The sequence below is a fragment of the Carassius gibelio genome, chromosome B21 (assembly GCF_023724105.1).
Source record: "Carassius gibelio isolate Cgi1373 ecotype wild population from Czech Republic chromosome B21, carGib1.2-hapl.c, whole genome shotgun sequence".
In the NCBI taxonomy this organism is placed as follows: Eukaryota; Metazoa; Chordata; class Actinopteri; order Cypriniformes; family Cyprinidae; genus Carassius; species Carassius gibelio.
This window is the reverse complement of record NC_068416.1, coordinates 25,441,403-25,465,613: the sequence shown is the minus strand read 5'-3', so window position 1 is coordinate 25,465,613 and position 24,211 is coordinate 25,441,403. Positions and strand designations below refer to the sequence as shown.

The window sequence follows — 24,211 nt, the reverse complement described above, 5'->3', positions numbered from 1 at the left end:
GTTGATCCTGGCGATAATTGACAGAATTCTTAAATTACAAAAAGACAGAAAGAGACATTTCATTACATCTGTACTGTATGCATATCACAAAATATATCAAAAGAGCTGCTTGTTCAATAAACCTGAGGGAAAATCTATCCAGACTTGGTTTGCTGGTTTAAGCTGATTGAGCTGGTTGAATAGCAGGAAAAGAGACCTAAATCTCCTCTAAAACCTTCAGACCAGCAGGATCCAGCTCAGTGGACCAGGCTGTTTTTCCATCAGAGTAAAGAAAGTGACCTCAATGAAGTATAAAATGTTAGTTCACAAGACAAAAACTATAAAAATGTACTCACCCTCATGTTGGTCGAAACCTGAACATTTTAGCAAAATGATGACTGACTGAGACGACGTGTTTTGTTTATGTTTCGTTTATGTTTATACTCACAAAGTGCGTTCTTGAGGTGTTGCCATGTCCACCTATTATAAATGTCCTTTGGCCTGTTTTTTAGGCTTGGTTCATAAAGCGAACCAGTTTCTGAAGTTCATAAAGTAGGCAGGTGCGATTCTGATTTTTGCATTTGTTTAGGTTTATTATGGGCTTGCATCTAGTTTGCTGTTTTTTAGTTAAAACTTATGCCTCTTGATTTCTTGCAACTGCACGTGCATACAGAAGTGAGACACATCTCTAAAACACATTTAAATACAGCATTAACTACTAGTTGTTCAAAATATTGAGTTGTTTACATCCCTGGACATTACTGCTGGTTGTTTAAAGGAGCCATAGGATACCAACGTTCTACCAGTTGATATGATTCTTAAAGTTCTTAATGAAAAGTCTGTAACATAGTTTGGTCAAAATTTTTCAATGGTAGTGTAAAAAACACCCTTTCCCCCCTGTCAAAAACAGCTCATTTTAGAGCACACAGTTTTGTAGCGTTTTCCTTTAAATGTTAATGAGCTCTGCTGACTCCGCCCCTCTCTTCAAGCCACTCTGAGAGAGACTGTTTACTTTAGCCGCATTCATCGTGAAACTTGCTAATTAGCACATTATTAGGAAAGGCGATTTGCAAAGATTTATCAAACCTTATACTCACTTCTTCTGTAGGTGAAGCTGGATCATGAATGATTTGCGCAAACATAGATCAGGGGCGCATTCTCTTCAGAAACAAAAGGTAATCCACTGCGTCTTCAGTGGCTCAGATGTCGGGAGTAAATGACAACGGCTTTGTTCATTATTACATCCAACAAATAAACACCTCAATCATTTAGGAGAAAGTCTTGTCTACATTTGCTCCAGCGGTGAAGCAACGGCCGACTGATGATAGCTCACTCAGGGCGGGTCTAAGGTAAGACACCAGTCCAGTCTGAAACGTTACTGTCTATCAAACTATCTGTCATTATGTCCTGACAGTAGAATATGAGACAGATAATCTGTGAAAAAAATCAAGCTCCTCTGGCTCCTCCCAGTGCTCCTATTGCCATTTGCAGAAAGTCATCCGCTCCCGTTAAGAAACAACCAATCAGAGCTGCGGTCCGTAACTTTGTTTGTGTTCAAAATGTAAAAAATTTATATAATAAGCGAGTACACCATGAATCCATTTTCCAAACCGTGTTTTTGGCTTGTCCTGAATCACTAGGGTACACCTATAATAAGTGTTTATATTCGGACTATTTTAGATTGCTTCGGGAGAACCGCGGCGGAGTAACCCAGTACCTTTGTGATTCTTCATAGACATAAACAGAGAGAAGTAGCTCCGGCTACAATGTTCTTCTGCAAGATGCAAGCAGTTCTGTTTATTAACCGCTAGAGCGTCAAAATTTACCTACCACAGCTTTAAGTAATAAATGTAATTATGCAACACAACATAGTGAATCTTTTATATTTATTTATATTTTATTCATCTTTTTATATTTTATATATTTGTTATTTTTGATAGCTTTATATCTCTAATATATTATTATTATTTCATTTAATAATATATATTGAAAACCTATGTTGTTATTTAAAATTTCCTTTAATTTCATGACTTTCTTTCTTGTCATTACTTACACTATTTTCTTTTGCTCCCCTTATTTCAGCAATCCTAAACAAAAAACAGAAAAATCCAAAATCAGGTTCACTGTTTAAATACATTAAACAGAAATAAGAATTAAGACGTTCAGCATTATAATCGATCATCTGACTGTATGACACCTGATAAATAAATCAAAACAAATAAAAAAATGTACTCACCATAAACCAGTCGTGGAGACTAAGTTTCTCCAGTTCAATCCGCTCTTTTGGATTGATTTGCAGACAGCAGCAAATAAAATCGCTGCATTCTTCCGACAAGCCATCTTTGGTCCAGTTGTGACCGTCGATCATGCGCAGGTCTGGTGTATTTGGAAAATCCCCACACAGCATAAGAAACAAGAGGATCCCGAGTGACCACACTGTCGCTGGTTCCCCATGGTACTGGCCGGTCATGTGATACTCAGGAGGGCAGTACTCTCTTGTGCCTGGAGGAAAGAGATTTGTTTACAATTAACACAGCATTTTAACTGTATAACCATCACTATGCAAGAATTAATGTGATTCACAACAGTGGATCCCATTCCATGAGCTTGATTCACTCAGGGTCCTGTGTGAACGGCCCTCAGTTTGAGACCCACTGTAACCTTTGAGGGATCATCATACATACCAACAAAGGACGTGTAACCCACACAGCTGAGGAAGTCACCACACCCAAAGTCAGTTAACTTGACTTTGAGTGTGTCCGGGTTGATCAGAAGCTTTTCCAGCTTTATGTCCTGATGAAACACTCCACGTCTGCAGCATGTTTGAGCTGCGAATGTTGCCTGGCGCATTATAACTCGTGCCATGTCCTCTTGAATGGTACCCATTTGCTGCAGGAGAAACCAGTTCAGTTCCTCAAAGGGAACGGGACGCTCTAGCACCAAAATGTAGTGGTCAGACTCCACCCGCCAGTCCAGAAGCTGGATGATTTCCTCGACCCTGGGGTCTCCGTCTGCAAGGATTTGCAAAGCAACCTCCAGAGGAAGAGGCTTGGAACAACCGTCCTAGAAGAAAGACAGTTGTTATGGCGGTTAGATGGATAAAGGACAAACTCTAGACAATGACAGACTGAAAAATCATCTACAGTCTGTGATCGGATGACTGAGATGAGAAACAGAGAGAGCACTGCCTACTTACAATACTGATGAACTTTCTGTTCCTGCTGGAGACGACTTTTATCGCCACCTGATCAACAAAACAACAACGATGTTTGTAAGAGTTACAACTCATTCACTCATTCCAAACATTAGCCCTGAACAGACATTTTCATGAACCTAAATACAAATATGTAGAGCATGACTTAACAAGCTCTGACAATTTAAGAGCTTTAAACAGTAAATTAAATATGAATTCAGAGCGCTTGCATTAGATGCATCAGATGACTATAACACAGGACAAAAATAATCATCAAGTTATTCTATTCGAGATAGTAATGAAAACTGATACCTGTAGGCCGTCGTCCAAACGAGTCGCTGCATAAACGGTTCCGAAGCCTCCATCACCCAGCTGACAGACGATTTCATAACGGCATGAATTAATGTCTGTTAAAAGATATGATATAGAAAGAAAATCATTATTTTTATAATTCATATTCAATTTGACACTTGACATTAAAAATCTGTGCTTAAAAAATACTGGCACACTACAGAACTATTTAAGGAAACTATAGTAGTCATAAAATAAAGAAATATATGTGTGTGTTTTTTCTGAGTGAAATACATACTTTCACCTTACACACATTTATATAAATGTAAATGAAATCTTGCTATTATTAGAAAAGTGCATACTAAAGTCAGTGTAAAACATGTGAAGACTGTGTGTGTGTGTGTGTGTGTGTGTGTGTGTTTATGGTACCAAACTGACCCATTATTGTGTCGTTGTTATTCTCCTTGTCTGCAGTCTGAAACAACAGAAATCAGGTTTAGTCTCAAAATACTCAAACAGGACAGAAACCAAATGCACAACAAAGAAAGTTTAAGAACAGGTCAAATCAGGTCAAATAGATCGACTATATAACAGTTACAGCAAATAGGAAAAGAAAACTGTATAAAAAGAAAGAGTAAAAAAGCTATGTCCATAGTCTTATAATTAAACCAAGGCAAATCTTCAAATCATCAGAATGTATTTACCATAAGCCAGTCGTGGAGACTGAGTTTCCCCAGTTCAATCCGCTGCTTTGGGTCGATCTGTAGACACCGGCAAATTAAATCGCAGCATTCTGTGCAGAAAAAAAAAGAAAGATAATGTCTGAATATCACTTTGAACTTCACACGTGATCTCTTTGATGGACAGTTAAATTATCTCAACGACCATATTGGTTTGTGCTGAAGAAGAGATCTAACCTTTCGACAGGCCAGCTTTAGTCCAGTTTTTATCATTGATCTTGTGCAGGTGTCGTCTCTTTGGATATTTACTGAAAAGAATCACAAACAAGAGGATCCCGAGTGACCACACTGTCGCTGGTTCCCCGTGGTACTGGCCGGTCATGTGATACTCAGGAGGTGTTACAGCCCTGCCTATTTTTCTCTTATTTTGGTTAAGGTTGCAGGTTCCTCCTGGATGGGCGGGATTCCAGTGTTAATTATTGGCACCTGTGGCACCCTATTTAAGAGGCTCATGGAGCTGTGATCACTCTCTCTCATTTTTGGTTTGTTTGTTTGAAGAGTGGGTTGATATTTTGTGTTCACATTTGTTTTCCACAACTCCACAAACCCAATTTCTAACAGCTATTTGATTTGATTCATTGGTTATTCTTTAATACTTTGACCCTAGACATTATTTGATTAATTTGAAATAAATTTATAACTGTATTGAAACCTATTTTTGTCTAAGTGCCCTCTTTATGTTGTGACTTTGAGCCGGGTCGTAACATAAATTGGGGCACTTAGACAAAAATAGGTTTCAATACAGTTATAAATTTATTTCAAATTAATCAAATAATGTCTAGGGTCAAAGTATTAAAGAATAACCAATGAATCAAATCAAATAGCTGTTAGAAATTGGGTTTGTGGAGTTGTGGAAAACAAATGTGAACACAAAATATCAACCCACTCTTCAAACAAACAAACCCAATTTCTAACAGCTATTTGATTTGATTCATTGGTATGTAACCAAGTTAGATCTTTTAAAAGGTTACTGGCAGGTTCCCCTTTCTGACAGAGCCAAAGAGATGTCAGCATTTGTGACTCCAGATGGACTATGGGAATATCAGGTTATGGCTTTTGGAATGCAAAATGCTGCATCTACCTTTCAAAGGTTAGTTAACCAAGTAATATCTGGGTTAGACAATTGTGAAGCCTATTTGGACGATATTGTGGTATACAGCCCTGACTGGAGTAGTCATGTAGCTCAGCTTAAAGCGCTCTTAGACCGTTTGTTGGCTGCTAATCTGACTGTTAACCTCGCTAAATGTGAGTTTGCCAAAGCAACCATTACCTATCTGGGCAAAATTGTGGGGCAAGGTCAAGTTCGAACTATTCGGGCTAAAGTTGAAGCTATAGATCATTTCCCTGTTCCTCAGTCTCGTAAAGATCTAAGGAGATTTTTGGGAATGACCGGCTATTATCGTGCCTTTTGTCCCAATTTCGCTAGTGTAGTGAGTTCTCTTACAGACTTGTTAAGTCCAAAAATTGATTTTGTGTGGACAGACAGTTGCCAGCAGGCATTTGATAATGCCAAGGCCCTGTTGGTTAATGCCCCTATCTTGGCAGCGCCAAATTTTAAAAATGCTTTCAAACTGGCAGTAGATGCAAGTGAAAATGGGGCAGGGGCAGTTCTTTTGCAGGACGATGATCAAGGTATTGAACACCCAGTCTGCTTCTTTTCTAAAAAGTTTAATTCCCACCAAAGAAATTATTCTGTAATTGAGAAGGAAGCCTTGGCAATGATTTTAGCAGTTCAACATTTTGAGGTTTATTTGAGTAGTGGCAACCCAATTGAAGTGTTGACTGATCATAATCCACTAGTTTTTTTGCAGCGAAGTTGCAACTCTAACCAGCGGTTGATGAGATGGAGTCTCTTTTTGCAGTCTTTTCCTTTACAAATTCATCACATCAAAGGAAAGGAGAATGTTTTAGCCGATGCACTGTCTCGTGTATGACATTCTATACTCCTGTTTTTTTTTGTAAATGTTTTGACATATTTGTTTATTTTATTATTTGTTAAATTTATTGTGTTAAATACTTTAGGTTATTTAACATTTTGTTGATTGAGGTGTTACAGCCCTGCCTATTTTTCTCTTATTTTGGTTAAGGTTGCAGGTTCCTCCTGGATGGGCGGGATTCCAGTGTTAATTATTGGCACCTGTGGCACCCTATTTAAGAGGCTCATGGAGCTGTGATCACTCTCTCTCATTTTTGGTTTGTTTGTTTGAAGAGTGGGTTGATATTTTGTGTTCACATTTGTTTTCCACAACTCCACAAACCCAATTTCTAACAGCTATTTGATTTGATTCATTGGTTATTCTTTAATACTTTGACCCTAGACATTATTTGATTAATTTGAAATAAATTTATAACTGTATTGAAACCTATTTTTGTCTAAGTGCCCTCTTTATGTTGTGACTTTGAGCCGGGTCGTAACAGGAGGGCAGTACTCTCTTGTGCCTGGAAATTACATTTGGTTTCCATTAAAACAGCATTTTAACTAGATATTCATAATCATTTGATTCACAGCAGAGGATCCCATTAGACACCCACTTCACAGCTTTGAGGGATCATCATACATACCAGTAAAGGACGTGTAACCCCCGTCGGTGAGGATTGCACCACAGCCAAAGTCAATCAATTTGACTTCGAGTGTGTCCGGGTTGATCAGAAGGTTTTCCAGCTTTATGTCCCGGTGCAACACTCCACGAAGGCAGCACATCCGAGCCGCAAATATTGCCTGGTTCATTATAACTCGAGCAAAGTCCTCGTCCATGATGCCCTTGTAGCACTTTAAATACTGAAACAAGGACTGACAGGGCACGGGCCGCTCTAGGACCATAAAGTAATAGTCAGGATCCAGCCGCCAGTCCAGAAGCTGAACGATTTCCTCCACCCTGGGGCCTTTATTTGCAAGAATTTGCAAAGCAACCTCCAGAGGAAGACGTCCAGAATAACCATCCTAGAAGAAACACAGTTGTTATGACGGTAAGAAAGATATAGGACTTAAACAACTCCAGGACAAACTGTTGACAATGACAGACTGACTGCTGAAAAACCACTTAAAGGCTGTGATTAATGTTAATATTAGATGATTGAAAATGAAAACAGTGACTGAGAGGAGAAACAGAGATCACAAGCCTACTTACAATGCTGATGAACTTTGTGATCTTGTTGGATGCCAATTTTATTGCCACCTGATCAACAAAACAAAAAAGTGATGTGTGTGAGATTTATAATTCATCATGTCAGCAGAGTTAACATCATTTCATACATTAGAGAGAGAGCGAGACAAGTACAATAGGACAAACATGATTAGCTAGAAAAATAATGTCAGTAATACAAATTGATACCTGTAGGCCATCATTCAAACGAGTTGCTGCGTACACGATTCCAAAGCCTCCTTTACCCAACTGACAGCCGATTTCATAACGGTGTGAATTGATGTCTGTTAAAAAATAAATAAGAGATGTCATCATAAAATGTCACAGAGACAGCATTTACTTCGTCTACTTAAAAACTAGAATTGAGAAAGAATAATTAAGATACTACATTGAATATTTGTGCCTTTAAAAAATAATTTGTCACACTAAAAACTATTAGTTACCCGTACTTGTCATACATAAATAATACAATTTAAATACCTTTAAATTAATTGCATTTCCATGTTAACTACTCTAAAACAAAATGCATATTAAGCATAAACCTTGTGTGTGTGTGAGTTGGATTATATTGTGGTAGCAAACTAACCAATAATTGTTGTCTCATCATCCTGTAACTGGCTTGACGGAGTTTGGGGAGCATAAACACTACAGTCAGGTGTTGCACAGGTTGTAGCTTGGGGGACATTGTCTCTACAGTCGAATGTTTTGTGGAGTGGAGACTGAGGGACACCGACACTCAAGTCAGCTACAGAACAGACTGAAGCTTGGAGAGCTTCATCTCTGCAGTCAGACGTGACATAACCTAGAACTGGAGGGACATCATCACTAAATTTGGACATCACTGGGAAAAAAGATGGAAAGGCCTCACTACTTAAATTGGACGTAGAAGTGAAAAGCAAGATGTCATCACAAAATTTGGGTATGGCAGTTAAAAATGAGACATCATAACTTATTTTAGGTGTGGCAGTGAAAAATGAGATGCCATCTCTTAATTTGGGCATGGCATTGAAAAATGAGACGCCATCTCTTAATCTGGAAGAACAGACTGTAGTTTGGAGGATATCATCAGTACAGTTGGACTCGGCACAGACTGCAGTTTGGAGGATATCATCAGTACAGTTGGACTCGGCACAGACTGCAGTTTGGAGTATATCGTCAGTACAGTTGGACTCGGCACAGACTGTAGCTTGGAGGATATCGTCAGTACAGTTGGACTCGGCACAGACTGCAGTTTGGAGGATATCGTCAGTACAGTTGGACGCGGCACAGACTGTAGCTTGGAGGATATCGTCAGTACAGTTGGACGCCGCACAGACTGTAGTTTGGATGATATCGTCAGTACAGTTGGACGCCGCACAGACTGTAGCTTGGAGGATATCGTCAGTACAGTTGGACGCGGCACAGACTGTAGTTTGGATGATATCGTCAGTACAGTTGGACGCCGCACAGACTGTAGTTTGGATGATATCGTCAGTACAGTTGGACGCCGCACAGACTGTAGTTTGGATGATATCGTCAGTACAGTTGGACGCCGCACAGACTGTAGTTTGGATGATATCGTCAGTACAGTTGGACGCCGCACAGACTGTAGCTTGGAGGATATCGTCAGTACAGTTGGACGCGGCACAGACTGTAGTTTGGATGATATCGTCAGTACAGTTGGACGCCGCACAGACTGTAGTTTGGATGATATCGTCAGTACAGTTGGACGCCGCACAGACTGTAGTTTGGAGGATATCGTCAGTACAGTTGGACGTGGCACAGACTGTAGCTTGGAGTATATCGTCAGTACAGTTGGACTCGGCACAGACTGTAGCTTGCAGGATATCATCAGTACAGTTGGACGACGCACAGACTGTAGCTTGGAGGATATCGTCAGTACAGTTGGACGCGGCACAGACTGTAGTTTGGAGGATATCGTCAGTACAGTTGGACGCGGCACAGACTGTAGTTTGGAGGATATCATCAGTACAGTTGGACTCGGCACAGACTGTAGTTTGGAGTATATCATCAGTACAGTTGGACGACGCACAGACTGTAGCTTGGAGGATATCGTCAGTACAGTTGGACGCGGCACAGACTGTAGTTTGGAGGATATCATCAGTACAGTTGGACTCGGCACAGACTGTAGTTTGGAGGATATCGTCAGTACAGTTGGACGTGGCACAGACTGTAGCTTGGAGTATATCGTCAGTACAGTTGGACTCGGCACAGACTGTAGCTTGCAGGATATCATCAGTACAGTTGGACGACGCACAGACTGTAGCTTGGAGGATATCGTCAGTACAGTTGGACGCGGCACAGACTGTAGTTTGGAGGATATCGTCAGTACAGTTGGACTCGGCACAGACTGCAGTTTGGAGGATATCATCAGTACAGTTGGACTCGGCACAGACTGCAGTTTGGAGTATATCGTCAGTACAGTTGGACTCGGCACAGACTGTAGCTTGGAGGATATCGTCAGTACAGTTGGACGCGGCACAGACTGTAGCTTGGAGGATATCGTCAGTACAGTTGGACGCCGCACAGACTGTAGTTTGGATGATATCGTCAGTACAGTTGGACGCCGCACAGACTGTAGTTTGGATGATATCGTCAGTACAGTTGGACGCCGCACAGACTGTAGTTTGGATGATATCGTCAGTACAGTTGGACGCCGCACAGACTGTAGTTTGGATGATATCGTCAGTACAGTTGGACACCGCACAGACTGTAGTTTGGAGGATATCTTCAGTACAGTTGGACTCGGCACAGACTGTAGCTTGCAGGATATCATCAGTACAGTTGGACGACGCACAGACTGTAGCTTGGAGGATATCGTCAGTACAGTTGGACGCGGCACAGACTGTAGTTTGGAGGATATCGTCAGTACAGTTGGACGCGGCGCAGACTGTAGCTTGGAGGATATTGTCAGTACAGTTGGACGCGGCACAGACTGTAGCTTGGAGGATATTGTCAGTACAGTTGGACTCCGCACAGACTGTAGCTTGGAGGATATCTTCAGTACAGTTGGACTCGGCACAGACTGTAGCTTGGAGGATATCGTCAGTACAGTTGGACTCCGCACAGACTGTAGCTTGGAGGATATCTTCAGTACAGTTGGACTCGGCACAGACTGTAGCTTGGAGGATATCGTCAGTACAGTTGGACGCGGCACAGACTGCAGCTTGGAGGATATCGTCAGTACAGTTGGACTCGGCACAGACTGCAGTTTGGAGGATATCATCAGTACAGTTGGACTCGGCACAGACTGCAGTTTGGAGTATATCGTCAGTACAGTTGGACTCGGCACAGACTGTAGCTTGGAGGATATCGTCAGTACAGTTGGACTCGGCACAGACTGCAGTTTGGAGGATATCGTCAGTACAGTTGGACGCGGCACAGACTGTAGCTTGGAGGATATCGTCAGTACAGTTGGACGCCGCACAGACTGTAGTTTGGATGATATCGTCAGTACAGTTGGACGCCGCACAGACTGTAGTTTGGATGATATCGTCAGTACAGTTGGACGCCGCACAGACTGTAGTTTGGATGATATCGTCAGTACAGTTGGACGCCGCACAGACTGTAGTTTGGAGGATATCGTCAGTACAGTTGGACGCCGCACAGACTGTAGTTTGGAGGATATCATCAGTACAGTTGGACTCGGCACAGACTGTAGCTTGAAGTATATCGTCAGTACAGTTGGACGCGGCACAGACTGCAGTTTGGAGGATATCGTCAGTACAGTTGGACGCCGCACAGACTGTAGTTTGGAGGATATCGTCAGTACAGTTGGACGCGGCACAGACTGTAGCTTGGAGGATATCGTCAGTACAGTTGGACGCGGCGCAGACTGTAGTTTGGAGGATATCGTCAGTACAGTTGGACTCGGCGCAGTCTGTAGTTTGGAGTATATCGTCAGTACAGTTGGACGCGGCACAGACTGTAGTTTGGATGATATCGTCAGTACAGTTGGACGCCGCACAGACTGTAGTTTGGAGGATATCGTCAGTACAGTTGGACGCGGCACAGACTGTAGTTTGGATGATATCGTCAGTACAGTTGGACGCCGCACAGACTGTAGTTTGGAGGATATCGTCAGTACAGTTGGACGCGGCACAGACTGTAGTTTGGATGATATCGTCAGTACAGTTGGACGCCGCACAGACTGTAGCTTGGAGGATATCGTCAGTACAGTTGGACGCGGCACAGACTGTAGTTTGGATGATATCGTCAGTACAGTTGGACGCGGCACAGACTGTAGTTTGGATGATATCGTCAGTACAGTTGGACGCCGCACAGACTGTAGTTTGGATGATATCGTCAGTACAGTTGGACGCGGCACAGACTGTAGCTTGGAGGATATCGTCAGTACAGTTGGACGCGGCACAGACTGTAGCTTGGAGGATATCTTCAGTACAGTTGGATGCCTCACAGACTGTAGCTTGGAGGATATCGTCAGTACAGTTGGACGCGGCACAGACTGTAGTTTGGATGATATCGTCAGTACAGTTGGACTCGGCACAGACTGTAGCTTGGAGGATATTGTCAGTACAGTTGGACGCGGCACAGACTGTAGCTTGGAGGATATCGTCAGTACAGTTGGACGCGGCACAGACTGTAGCTTGGAGGATATCGTCAGTACAGTTGGACGCCGCACAGACTGTAGCTTGGAGGATATCTTCAGTACAGTTGGATGCCTCACAGACTGTAGCTTGGAGGATATCTTCAGTACAGTTGGACGCCGCACAGACTGTAGCTTGGAGGATATCTTCAGTACAGTTGGACGCGGCACAGACTGTAGTTTGGATGATATCGTCAGTACAGTTGTACTCGGCACAGACTGTAGCTTGGAGGATATCGTCAGTACAGTTGGACGCGGCACAGACTGTAGTTTGGATGATATCGTCAGTACAGTTGGACTCGGCACAGACTGTAGCTTGGAGGATATCGTCAGTACAGTTGGACGCGGCACAGACTGTAGCTTGGAGGATATCGTCAGGACAGTTGGACGCCGCACAGACTGTAGCTTGGAGGATATCTTCAGTACAGTTGGACGCGGCACAGACTGTAGTTTGGATGATATCTTCAGTACAGTTGGACGCCGCACAGACTGTAGCTTGGAGGATATCTTCAGTACAGTTGGACGCGGCACAGACTGTAGTTTGGATGATATCGTCAGTACAGTTGTACTCGGCACAGACTGTAGCTTGGAGGATATCGTCAGTACAGTTGGACGCGGCACAGACTGTAGTTTGGATGATATCGTCAGTACAGTTGGACTCGGCACAGACTGTAGCTTGGAGGATATCGTCAGTACAGTTGGACGCGGCACAGACTGTAGCTTGGAGGATATCGTCAGGACAGTTGGACGCCGCACAGACTGTAGCTTGGAGGATATCTTCAGTACAGTTGGACGCGGCACAGACTGTAGTTTGGATGATATCGTCAGTACAGTTGGACTCGGCACAGACTGTAGCTTGGAGGATATCGTCAGTACAGTTGGACGCGGCACAGACTGTAGCTTGGAGCATATCTTCAGTACAGTTGGACTCGGCACAGACTGTAGCTTGGAGGATATCGTCAGTACAGTTGGACGCCGCACAGACTGTAGTTTGGATGATATCGTCAGTACAGTTGGACGTGGCTCTGAAAGAAGCTGGAGAAAAGTGAACAGCAGAGTCGGATGAAGCACAGACTGTACCAGTGTCATCAACTTCTCGACCTAAAGGGGAGAATATGGACCAGAAGATATGAATCATTATAAGAACATTTAGGAAATATTGTATAACTATATTAACGGATATTACTTCAACTATAATCATGGCCAGTTGCGCCTCCAGGATGTTTTTTTGATGGGGTGGCAGAAAGGGGTCAGTTAAAATATTAGGGTAGCACAATACATGTTCCTTGTCTAACTAAATCCAGCAGACAATATTTTTTTGTTGCTACTATTATTTATTTCTGGGAGCATATCAGGTTATGGGCTTCAAAACTTCAGTTTTACTATTCTCTTTATGGAGAAAATAGTAAACCCTGCTTTTATGCACATTTTGAATTATCGCATCAGAATCGAGTGATGGAAACACTGAATTTCAAATTAAATTTTGGGCTATTTGGTTGACCAGTGTCATTTTAGGGGTGGCTATGCCCCCCTTGGAGGCCCCCTTGGAGGCGCCACTGGGCATGGCTTTCTATTTTTTCAGTTACTGGTAAGGTATTCATTATGGACATTTCTCTTATTTAAAAGCACAATGCTCATGAACACGCAACATAATATATACTTTTTTTCTGGAATGTTCATGAACATTGTATTTTTAAATAAGAACATTTTTTTAAAAACAATCAAACAAACAATCAATTACAGCTCCTGAATTAGTTACGTGCATGAATATTAATAAGGTCGTCCAAAGCTACCATGGCAACCTTAGCATGGAACTTAAATATGTGTGTGACTAGATCATGATATTCAGACGTTAAATTAGGTGTCATGTCATTACAATGAATTAAAACATCACTTAATGTAATTACAGTAATATTGTTTTATCAATATCGAATTTCATTTTTTGTGTAAATTAAAATATGAACGTGAAAGAATTGAAAACTTGAAAGTAACTTGTCCTGTGTTGAGTTTTATGTTTATGAATTGTGTATGTGTAGTATAATTTCTTATGCTGTGTTGTATTAAGTTACAGACTTTATAAAACTGAACTTCAGCTAAGCTGTGTCCTGTGTCCTCCACAAAACCTTTAAACATCCAAATAAGTGTAGAGTCCTATGCATGCAGACTCCAGTACAGAAAGGGAGTTGCTGCATAATCATAACTTTACCATCATCAAAACTCTTCACTGGTGGTACATCACTCTGGTCGGCATTGTCTTCTTGACCTAAGTGGGTGTTGTTGACTTTTTTTCTCTCTCTTTGAAATAAAGCAAATAATCCTAGCAACGTAAGTAGCATTTTGAAATAGTAACTAACGTTGGCTGGAAGAAATGCAAGGTGAGAAAAATACTAGAATTGAACTAGCAATAAAACGACTATCGTTGATTAAGTGCAAACAATGCAACTAGCAACGAACCGCAAGTGGTTTATCAGACAAATGAAATTGAGCGAGCCTATTTATACTGGAATATTACTGTGACGTCACAAAACGAGTGACGTTCCAATGCTGCTCGCAGAGGGCCGTTGCTGATTGGTACGTTTTCCGCGGTGGGCGTGGCCTCTGCATAGATGCGTAATCTCCTAGCGTGGGTAATATTCCGTTTGTTTAGAATTCGCTTGTTAAGTCTGACGTCACGTAGCAGCGCTTCCTGTCCAAACGCTCTATCAGTTACCATGAGAAAACAACAAAAGGTGCTAATATAAACTCACAATGTGATAGAATATTAGCGAAAAAGTTATAATCTTAACCTTTAACTCCATACCGAAGTCCCAGATAGCCAGACAATGAAAATATAAAAAAAAATATTAAAAAAATATTTGTGTTTGGGACGCTGTGAGCAGGGAGACTGTAGTGTAAACCGTAAGTTTAAAAGCGTTTAGCTTAAATGATTAATATGAATAAACAGTGCTCATAAACGGCTGCTGAGGTCGTATTCTCAAGTGAAGTGAGTTGAGGCTTGGACCCGGAAACAGCGCTTCTTACGTCTTCTGATTAAACGTTGCCAATTGAAGTCGTTTACAGATATATGGACAGTTTTTTTCAGTTATTTTGCGCTGTAATTGATGTATGTGACTCAAACATTAATTAAAAAAAGCAGTATGTGGTGATCGCGAGCTCGTATATTGTAAGTAAAACACAATAGATGACAAATCATTTATTAATGCATGTAGCTAAGTTTAAGGCATAATTTTAATGATTATTTATGTAAAAATAGCGAAAAGCTGTAAAGAAAATCTAAAATTAACACTATACTATAAGGCTGTTGCCATCAAATTAAATCAACAAAATCAATATTAATATAATTAATTAGCATTTATCAAAATCAATTTACATTTGCATATATGTTATGAAAACGAAATTATTCTCTTATATGAAACTAAAACTGCTATGGGGGTAATATGTCTTAAAAAAAAACTTTCATTTATTCAAATTACTGATTTATTCATGAATGAAGCAAAGCTCACTTTATGAATAGATCACTGACACACATGATTCATCAGCAAAATAGAGCAAAAACAGTCCAAATGTACAATGCTGCCTAAATAACTGAAAACAAATAAATGTTCATTGAGCAGTTGTATAATATATATACCACATGCTATTGTGCTGATATTCTGGAAAATAGCACTATACTGGTGTGATGTTTAACTATGTTATGCTATAAACAAAAACAAATAAATAAAAATAAAAACTCATACGTGGCAGTTCTTCTCTTGAATTTTGGGTGTATTTCAGAGCTTGCATGACACTTAAAGTTAAGCCCACGCCAGGCTTGCTTGTTAAGCATAATGGAGGGTTACGTTAGGTTATACTGAGATGTTTTAATAGTATTTTAATTTCACAGCAGTAACAGACTTCAGAATGGACCAAAAACTAGTCTGAGAGGAATATGCGTACGATCTTTGATCAGTTTGCTGCCCCTCTAAAAAAAAAAAAAAAGAGTGTTAAGTTCATGAAGATTAAGTAAATGTTTTATTTCTATTTTGGTCAGATTGCTTAAATTACACCACAATCAACGCAGCATTTTGGTTGTATATTTTATTAAATTTCAGTGTTCTTCTTTAAAATATATGGTAAATAATAATAATAATAGGCTAATAAAGAAAAGTTTTGTACAATCCAAACATATACAACAGAAAGCCCTGCTCACAGGAGTCTCTGGAGTGCATACTAAAGACAAGTACATTAATATTGTCAGCAGCCAGTGTGAATACATGGAGAAAAGAAAAGATGGATAACATGGAAGCATTTCATGATAAAATATTTTAAAACCACGAAGAGGTCAACACCTACACACACACACACACACACACACACACACACATACACAGATCCCTTGTCACATGTTCATTGCATCGCACTGCTTAAGTAAGTTTCATGTATGAAAAGCAGCATATGAAGAGGTATGAGAAATGCAAAAAAACGGACGTGCTAGTAGACATATTGGCATGTGTCCGTTTATCGTTAGCAACCATAATTCATAGTAGTGGGAGTGTCGTCTTTTGTTCCCTGTGTAAATTAATACTATAGTAAAAAAAAAAAATAATAAGTGTCATATGCAGATTCCTGCTTAAAAAACAACAACACTGAACAATGATGTAATCATAAAACACATTCATTAGCTCTGTCAATCAAACATTAAGCTCCACCCACTTATGACTTCCTCAGCTCTGCTTGTGTACAAGCAGCTCAGTTGCCAATAGAAGCACGACAGCTGGTGAGCCAATAGGAAAGCGGGAGTCTAGTGGACCAATAGAATATTAGGAGGCCTAATATTTCATTAATAATTCATTACATCTCTCAAACAGATGTAATGAATTTCCACTTTTACACACTGCACTGATGCTATTATGGATGAGAAACTGAAACAATTCAGCAAGACAGCTAAGTTTCCCTTTTACTCACACTTTATAATTAACAGTTACATTTCTTTCCTATCCATTTAAGGGAACGTGTAACTCCAGAAGGACTCTCTGTTGGTGTTAGCAATTTTTTTTCAATATTTAGCAACCTCTCAGACTAACCTAGCAAATTTTTAAAATGTACCTACAACAACTGTTTTCATGCTGTTGTCCTATATGCATTAGCAATATGATAATTAAATCATGGTGTAACTGTCTAGTGATGCTCAACAACATCTAAACCAAGTATATAGTGTAGTGGCATATACCTGTTTTATACATCGGACACTTGGACATTTGTCATTAGTTCATGGTGCATTAGAGGATGAAACCTGGGTCTTATTGTTCATTGTTTGATCAGCTCCCTACGAGCCTTTTCTTCTTCTTTATGCACACACTCTTCCTCAGCTTTTTATCTGAATACAAGAGAAGTGTTCAGAAACTGAGCATCGCCTTGGGCCATCTTACCTTGGTTTTAAAAGGGGAGGAGGACATTATTACTGACGGAAAGAACAGTTAGTGATTTTCTTAAAACATTCAAACTTCATATGGTTCTGTTTTTTTTTCTCTAACGTGCTGCTTTTCTGTTTGCTCTCAGTGCTGACCTGTAACCAGAAGAGCATTGGGCGGCCTTGCGGAGGACAGGGAGATCTGCTGTCCGGTTCTTTAGGAGTCTTTGCACATTGGGCGTTCAGCTCACCTCCAGATGCAAATAAAAGGTAAGCTGTATGGCTGTCAAAATGGCTGAAAAACTAAAGTGGGAAAAAGTATTTTGGCTTCTCGCCTGAGGCCACAGGAGGGCACATCGAGCTGAATATTACTAATGCATGTTTTCATATAAAGAATAAAAGTCTGCATCTCAGTGCTATTCACATTAATTACAAGTGAAGTACACTGTCGTGCATCTAAAAAGCATTTTAAAGTGCATCTGTGGTTCTGTAACACTGTTTCAGCTACTTATGCACTTTCATGTGTGTCTTTTTTAAATCTATATCCTTAGGTGCATGTGTTATGTATTGTGAGAGTTTAGATTTCTAAATGATAACCCATGAAGAGATCATTTTATTTATCACTTTCCCTCTTTGAATATATTGCTACCATACTTTCAACTGCAGTTTATTTTTTGGTCTGCTTGAAAACTTTCACTTCTAAGCATTCAAACCTTTATTGTGAATGCTGTCCTCACTGTCTAACACCTTATCGTCTGTCAATAACACACAGTCCCTATTTAGTATGTGGAACAAATTTAAAAATTGAAAGTGGCTGTCACTTTTTATATAGTTTGTATTCTACATATTAAAGCTTAAAACAATACAGTATAAGCTGCTGTCACTTTAAGACCTAACACACAGATCCAATGCATCGCCACACATCAGATTTCTTTCTTTACTGTTTATGTTCACTTAAGACATAATCTACTGTGATACTGACTGATAACATAATGCATAACATACATAATACACTAACGTTTGTTCATGAAAAACAAAAATCAATAATGATAAGATACTATGTATCATATAATAAATTTCACTCTACTGGTAATTTAATCCAGTAAATCTGCACTTACCATATTCTGAGCTTTCATATTAAAATGTTCTTCTAATTGCACATTCGTACACAACGTGTCCTCTGTTCTTCACAAGGAACTTTCAGTTGATCCTGGCGATAAATGACAGAATTCTTAAATTACAAAAAGACAGAAAGAGACATTTCATTACATCTGTACTGTATGCATATCACAAAATATATCAAAAGAGCTGCTTGTTCAATAAACCTGAGGGAAAATCTATCCAGACTTGGTTTGCTGGTTTAAGCTGATTGAGCTGGTTGAATAGCAGGAAAAGAGAACTAAATCTCCTCTAAAACCTTCAGACCAGCAGGATCCAGCTCAGTGGACCAGGCTGTTTTTCCATCAGAGTAAAGAAAGTGACCTCAATGAAGTATAAAATGTTAGTTCACAAGACAAAAACTATAAAAATGTACTCACCCTCATGTTGGTCGAAACCTGAACATTTCAGCAAAATGATGACTGACTGAGACAACGTGTTTTGTTTATGTTTTGAAAGCGGCTTTATACTCACAAAGCGTGTTCTTGAGGTGTTGCCATGTCCACCTATTATAATATGTCTTTTGGCCTGTTTTTTAGGTACTTTAAGTTCATAAAGTAGGCAGGTGCGATTTTGATATTATTTCCAATATAAAGCATTTGTTTAGGTTTATTATGGGCTTGCATCTAGTTTGCTGTTTTTTAGTTAAAACTTATGCATCTTGATTTCTTGCAACTGCACGTGCATACAGAAGTGAGACACATCTCTGAAACGCATTTAAATACAGCATTAACTACTAGTTGTTCAGAATATTGAGTTGTTTACATCCCTGGATATTACTGCTGGTTGTTTAAAGGAGCCATAGGATACCAACGTTCTACCAGTTGATATGATTCTTAAAGTTCTTAATGAAAAGTCTGTAACATAGTTTGGTCAAAATTTTTCAATGCTAGTGTAAAAAACACCCTTTCCCCCCTGTCAAAAACAGCTCATTTTAGAGCACACAGTTTTGTAGCATTTTCCTTTAAATGTTAATGAGCTCTGCTGACTCCGCCCCTCTCTTCAAGCCACTCTGAGAGAGACTGTTTACTTTAGCCGCATTCATCGTGAAACTTGCTAATTAGCACATTATTAGGAAAGGCGATTTGCAAAGATTTATCAAACCTTATACTCACTTCTTCTGTAGGTGAAGCTGGATCATGAATGATTTGCGCAAACATAGATCAGGGGCGCATTCTCTTCAGAAACAAAAGGTAATCCACTGCGTCTTCAGTGGCTCAGATGTCGGAAGTAAATGACAACGGCTTTGTTCATTATTACATCCAACAAAAAAACACCTCAATCACTTAGGTGAAAGTCTTGTCTACATTTGCTCCAGCGGTGAAGCAACGGCCGACTGATGATAGCTCACTCAGGGCGGGTCTAAGGTAAGACACCAGTCCAGTCTGAAACGTTACTGTCTATCAAACTATCTGTCATTATGTCCTGACAGTAGAATATGAGACAGATAATCTGTGAAAAAAATCAAGCTCCTCTGGCTCCTCCCAATGGTCCTATTGCCATTTGCAGAAAGTCATCCGCTCCCGTTAAGAAACAACCAATCAGAGCTGCGATCCGTAACTTTGTTTGTGTTCAAAATGTAAAAAATTTATATAATAAGCGAGTACACCATGAATCCATTTTCCAAACCGTGTTTTTGGCTTGTCCTGAATCACTAGGGTGCACCTATAATAAGTGTTTATATTCGGACTATTTTAGATTGCTTCGGGAGAACCGCGGCGGAGTAACCCAGTACCTTTGTGATTCTTCATAGACATAAACAGAGAGAAGTAGCTCCGGCTACAATGTTCTTCTGCAAGATGCAAGCAGTTCTGTCATTAACCGCTAGAGCGTCAAAAGTTCCCTACCGCAGCTTTAAGTAATAAATGTAATTATGCAACACAACATAGTGAATCTTTTATATTTATTTATATTTTATTCATCTTTTTATATTTTATATTTATTGTTATTTTTGATAGCTTTATATCTCTAATATATTATTATTATTTCATATAATAATATATATTGAAAACCTATGTTGTTATTTAAAATTTCCTTTAATTTCATGACTTTCTTTCTTGTCATTACTTACACTATTTTCTTTTGCTCCCCTCATTTCAGCAATCCTAAACAAAAAACAGAAAAATCCAAAATCAGGTTTACTGTTTAAATACATTAAACAGAAATAAGAATTAAGACGTTCAGCATTATAATTGATCATCTGACTGTATGACACCTGATAAATAAATCAAAACAAATAAAAAAATGTACTTACCATAAACCAGTCGTGGAGACTAAGTTTCTCCAGTTCAATCCGCTCTTTTGGATTGATTTGCAGACAGCAGCAAATAAAATCGCTGCATTCTTCCGACAAGCCATCTTTGGTCCAGTTGTGACCGTCGATCATGCTCAGGTCTGGTGTATTTGGAAAATCCCCACACAGCATAAGAAACAAGAGGATCCCGAGTGACCACACTGTCGCTGGTTCCCCGTGGTACTGGCCGGTCATGTGATACTCAGGAGGGCAGTACTCTCTTGTGCCTGGAGGAAAGAGATTTGTTTACAATTAACACAGCATTTTAACTGTATAACCATCACTATGCAAGAATTAATGTGATTCACAACAGTGGATCCCATTCCATGAGCTTGATTCACTCAGGGTCCTGTGTGAACGGCCCTCAGTTTGAGACCCACTGTAACCTTTGAGGGATCATCATACATACCAACAAAGGACGTGTAACCCACACAGCTGAGGAAGTCACCACACCCAAAGTCAGTTAACTTGACTTTGAGTGTGTCCGGGTTGATCAGAAGCTTTTCCAGCTTTATGTCCTGATGAAACACTCCACGTCTGCAGCATGTTTGAGCTGCGAATGTTGCCTGGCGCATTATAACTCGTGCCATGTCCTCTTGAATGGTACCCATTTGCTGCAGGAGAAACCAGTTCAGTTCCTCAAAGGGAACGGGACGCTCTAGCACCAAAATGTAGTGGTCAGACTCCACCCGCCAGTCCAGAAGCTGGATGATTTCCTCGACCCTGGGGTCTCCGTCTGCAAGGATTTGCAAAGCAACCTCCAGAGGAAGAGGCTTGGAACAACCGTCCTAGAAGAAAGACAATTGTTATGACGGTTAGATGGATAAAGGACAAACTCTAGACAATGACAGACTGAAAAATCATCTACAGTCTGTGATCGGATGACTGAGAGGAGAAACAGAGAGAGCACTGCCTACTTACAATACTGATGAACTTTCTGTTCCTGCTGGAGACGACTTTTATCGCCACCTGATCAACAAAAAAACAACGATGTTTGTAAGAGTTACAACTCATTCATTTATTCCAAACATTAGCCCTGAACAGACATTTTCATGAACCTAAATACAAATATGTAGAGCATGACTTAACAAGCTCTGACAATTTAAGAGCTTTAAACAGTAAATTAAATATGAATTCAGAGCGCTTGCATTAGATGCATCAGATGACTATAACACAGGACAAAAATAATCATCAAGTTATTCTATTCGAGATAGTAATGAAAACTGATACCTGTAGGCCGTCGTCCAAACGAGTCGCTGCATAAACGGTTCCAAAGCCTCCATCACCCAGCTGACAGACGATTTCATAACGGCATGAATTGATGTCTGTTAAAAGATATGATGTAGAAAGAAAATCATTATTTTTATAATTCATATTCAATTTGACACTTGACATTAAAAATCTGTGCTTAAAAAATACTGGCACACTACAGGACTATTTAAGGAAACTATAGTAGTCATAAAATAAAGAAATATATGTGTGTGTTTTTTCTGAGTGAAATACATACTTTCACCTTACACACATTTATATAAATGTAAATAAAATCTTGTTGAATTGCTATTATTAGAAAAGTGCATACTAAAGTCAGTGTAAAACATGTGAAGACTGTGTGTGTGTGTGTGTTTATGGTACCAAACTGACCCATTATTGTGTCGTTGTTATTCTCCTTGTCTGCAGTCTGAAACAACAGAAATCAGGTTTAGTCTCAAAATACTCAAACAGGACAGAAACCAAATTCACAATATGTGCATTTAATGTGTGTTTTATCATACTCTGTCTTTAGTTCTGTAACTTGTATCTCATAAAGGTGTGTGTTTGCTTTAGGAGGCTGAGGAGAAATTCCTGCGAGGACCTGTCATTGACGCAAGGTACTGTAAGGATCCTATAAAGGAAATATTTATAATTAACCATTGTTTCTACCACTATGCAACTTTTGCTTTATTTATTTTTATCAGTGAGCGGGAGCACTTTGACAGCAGGATAAAAAAACAATAAAAGAAGAGTGGCAAGCCATAGGACAGTCTACAGGAGTCATGCAGAATCTACAGGAGTCATGCTGTCAAGAAATAAAAGTCATGGTGTTAATAAATATTTTTGTGAACAACAATATTGTCTCTTTCTTTTAAATGACCCTTGGAATTTTAGAAAAGGGTTACATTGTGTTTGTCTTCATAAAATGCTATGTAGGACATGTTTTGTAGCTGTATGATGACCAATTGTGAATTGTACAGCAGATATTTCATTTAGGATGCAAATGATTACACAGTACTGTATGTCTAATGGCCTGAATATGGTTAATATCTAAATATAGCTTAATATAAATTCATAACATCATATATCAGTCAGTCTCCTGTATATAAAAACAGTTTATAAATAAATATGAATAATACATTTTACAGTAGGTCATAGGTCTGCTCTGCAGCCTCCCCATATAGTGTTATTCGCCGTATTTCCTTCTCCCCCTACTGGACGCATGAGGAACAACAGGGGCGTAAAACTGCTTGGGGCCTATATCTACCGGCTCCAGGTCTGCAGCCTCCCCATATAGGAAAAGAATTGGCTTCTCGCCTGAGCTGAAGCCAATTTCAGCCAATGGCTGTCACTTTTTATATAGTTTGTATTCTACATATTAAAGCTTAAAACAATACAGTATAAGCTGCTGTCACTTTAAGACCTAACACACAGATCCAATGCATCGCTACACATCAGATTTCTTTCTTTACTGTTTATGTTCACTTAAGAAGACATAATCTACTGTGATACTGACTGATAACATAATGCATAACATACATAATACACTAAGGTTTGTTCATGAAAAACAAAAATCAATAATGATAAGATACTATGTATCATATAATAAATTTCACTCTACTGGTAATTTAATCCAGTAAATCTGCACTTACCATATTCTGAGCTTTCATATTCAAATTTTCTTCTAATTGCACATTCGTACACAACGTGTCCTCTGTTCTTCACAAGAAACTTCCAGTTGATCCTGGCGATAATTGACAGAATTCTTAAATGACAAAAAGACAGAAAGAGACATTTCATTACATCTGTACTGTATGTATATCACAAAATATATCAAAAGAGCTGCTTGTTCAATAAACCTGAGGGAAAATCTATCCAGACTTGGTTTGCTGGTTTAAGCTGATTGAGCTGGTTGAATAGCAGGAAAAGAGACCTAAATCTCCTCTAAAACCTTCAGACCAGCAGGATCCAGCTCAGTGGACCAGGCTGTTTTTCCATCAGAGTAAAGAAAGTGACCTCAATGAAGTATAAAATGTTAGTTCACAAGACAAAAACTATAAAAATGTACTCACCCTCATGTTGGTCGAAACCTGAACATTTCAGCAAAATGATGACTGACTGAGACAACGTGTTTTGTTTATGTTTTGAAAGCGGCTTTATACTCACAA

The 24,211-nt window shown here is 39.6% G+C and overlaps 5 protein-coding genes across 5 annotated transcripts in view; all 5 read right to left on the bottom strand.

Moving 5' to 3' along the window:
- LOC127985877 (serine/threonine-protein kinase pim-3-like) overlaps positions 1–24,211 on the bottom strand; it is a 147,797-nt gene that overhangs the window by 49,920 nt on the left and 73,666 nt on the right. The window lies entirely within an intron of this gene.
- LOC127985882 (serine/threonine-protein kinase pim-3-like) lies at positions 2,189–3,905 on the bottom strand. The gene is made up of 5 exons (XM_052588089.1): positions 3,902–3,905; positions 3,485–3,579; positions 3,176–3,223; positions 2,664–3,042; positions 2,189–2,481 (listed from the first exon to the last, which is right to left on the bottom strand). Exons 1-5 carry the CDS (start codon positions 3,903–3,905, stop codon positions 2,189–2,191), a joined length of 819 nt encoding a protein of 272 aa, XP_052444049.1.
- Positions 4,153–8,279, bottom strand: LOC127985841 (serine/threonine-protein kinase pim-3-like). Its single transcript, XM_052588028.1, has 6 exons — positions 7,933–8,279; positions 7,536–7,630; positions 7,332–7,379; positions 6,766–7,144; positions 4,381–4,554; positions 4,153–4,256 (listed from the first exon to the last, which is right to left on the bottom strand). Exons 1-6 carry the CDS (start codon positions 8,183–8,185, stop codon positions 4,153–4,155), a joined length of 1,053 nt encoding a protein of 350 aa, XP_052443988.1. The 5' UTR covers positions 8,186–8,279.
- LOC127985833 (calmodulin-regulated spectrin-associated protein 1-B) overlaps positions 16,015–24,211 on the bottom strand; it is a 124,538-nt gene continuing 116,341 nt past the window's right edge. Inside the window, exon 20 of the transcript XR_008160693.1 lies at positions 16,015–16,280. The gene's annotated coding sequence lies outside the window, so the exon portion shown is untranslated. The remainder of the gene's footprint in view (positions 16,281–24,211) is intronic.
- Positions 20,727–24,121, bottom strand: LOC127985881 (serine/threonine-protein kinase pim-3-like). The gene is made up of 6 exons (XM_052588088.1): positions 24,116–24,121; positions 22,425–22,470; positions 22,023–22,117; positions 21,714–21,761; positions 21,202–21,580; positions 20,727–21,019 (listed from the first exon to the last, which is right to left on the bottom strand). Exons 1-6 carry the CDS (start codon positions 24,119–24,121, stop codon positions 20,727–20,729), a joined length of 867 nt encoding a protein of 288 aa, XP_052444048.1.

Coding starts and splice junctions, on each gene's coding strand:
- LOC127985841 (XM_052588028.1), bottom strand. CDS start 8,185: ATGTCCAAATTTAGTGATGATGTCCCTCCAGTTCTAGGTTATGTCACG. Junction 7,380..7,535: donor GTTTGAATGATGGCCTACAG/GTATCAATTTGT, acceptor TTTGTTGATCAG/GTGGCAATAAAATTGGCATC. Junction 4,555..6,765: donor GGGTTACACGTCCTTTACTG/GTATGTATGATG, acceptor AGAGAAAAATAG/GCAGGGCTGTAACACCTCCT.
- LOC127985881 (XM_052588088.1), bottom strand. Junction 21,762..22,022: donor GTTTGGACGACGGCCTACAG/GTATCAGTTTTC, acceptor TTTGTTGATCAG/GTGGCGATAAAAGTCGTCTC. Junction 21,020..21,201: donor GGGTTACACGTCCTTTGTTG/GTATGTATGATG, acceptor TCTTTCCTCCAG/GCACAAGAGAGTACTGCCCT.
- LOC127985882 (XM_052588089.1), bottom strand. Junction 3,043..3,175: donor ACAGAAAGTTCATCAGTATT/GTAAGTAGGCAG, acceptor TCTTTCTTCTAG/GACGGTTGTTCCAAGCCTCT. Junction 2,482..2,663: donor GGGTTACACGTCCTTTGTTG/GTATGTATGATG, acceptor TCTTTCCTCCAG/GCACAAGAGAGTACTGCCCT.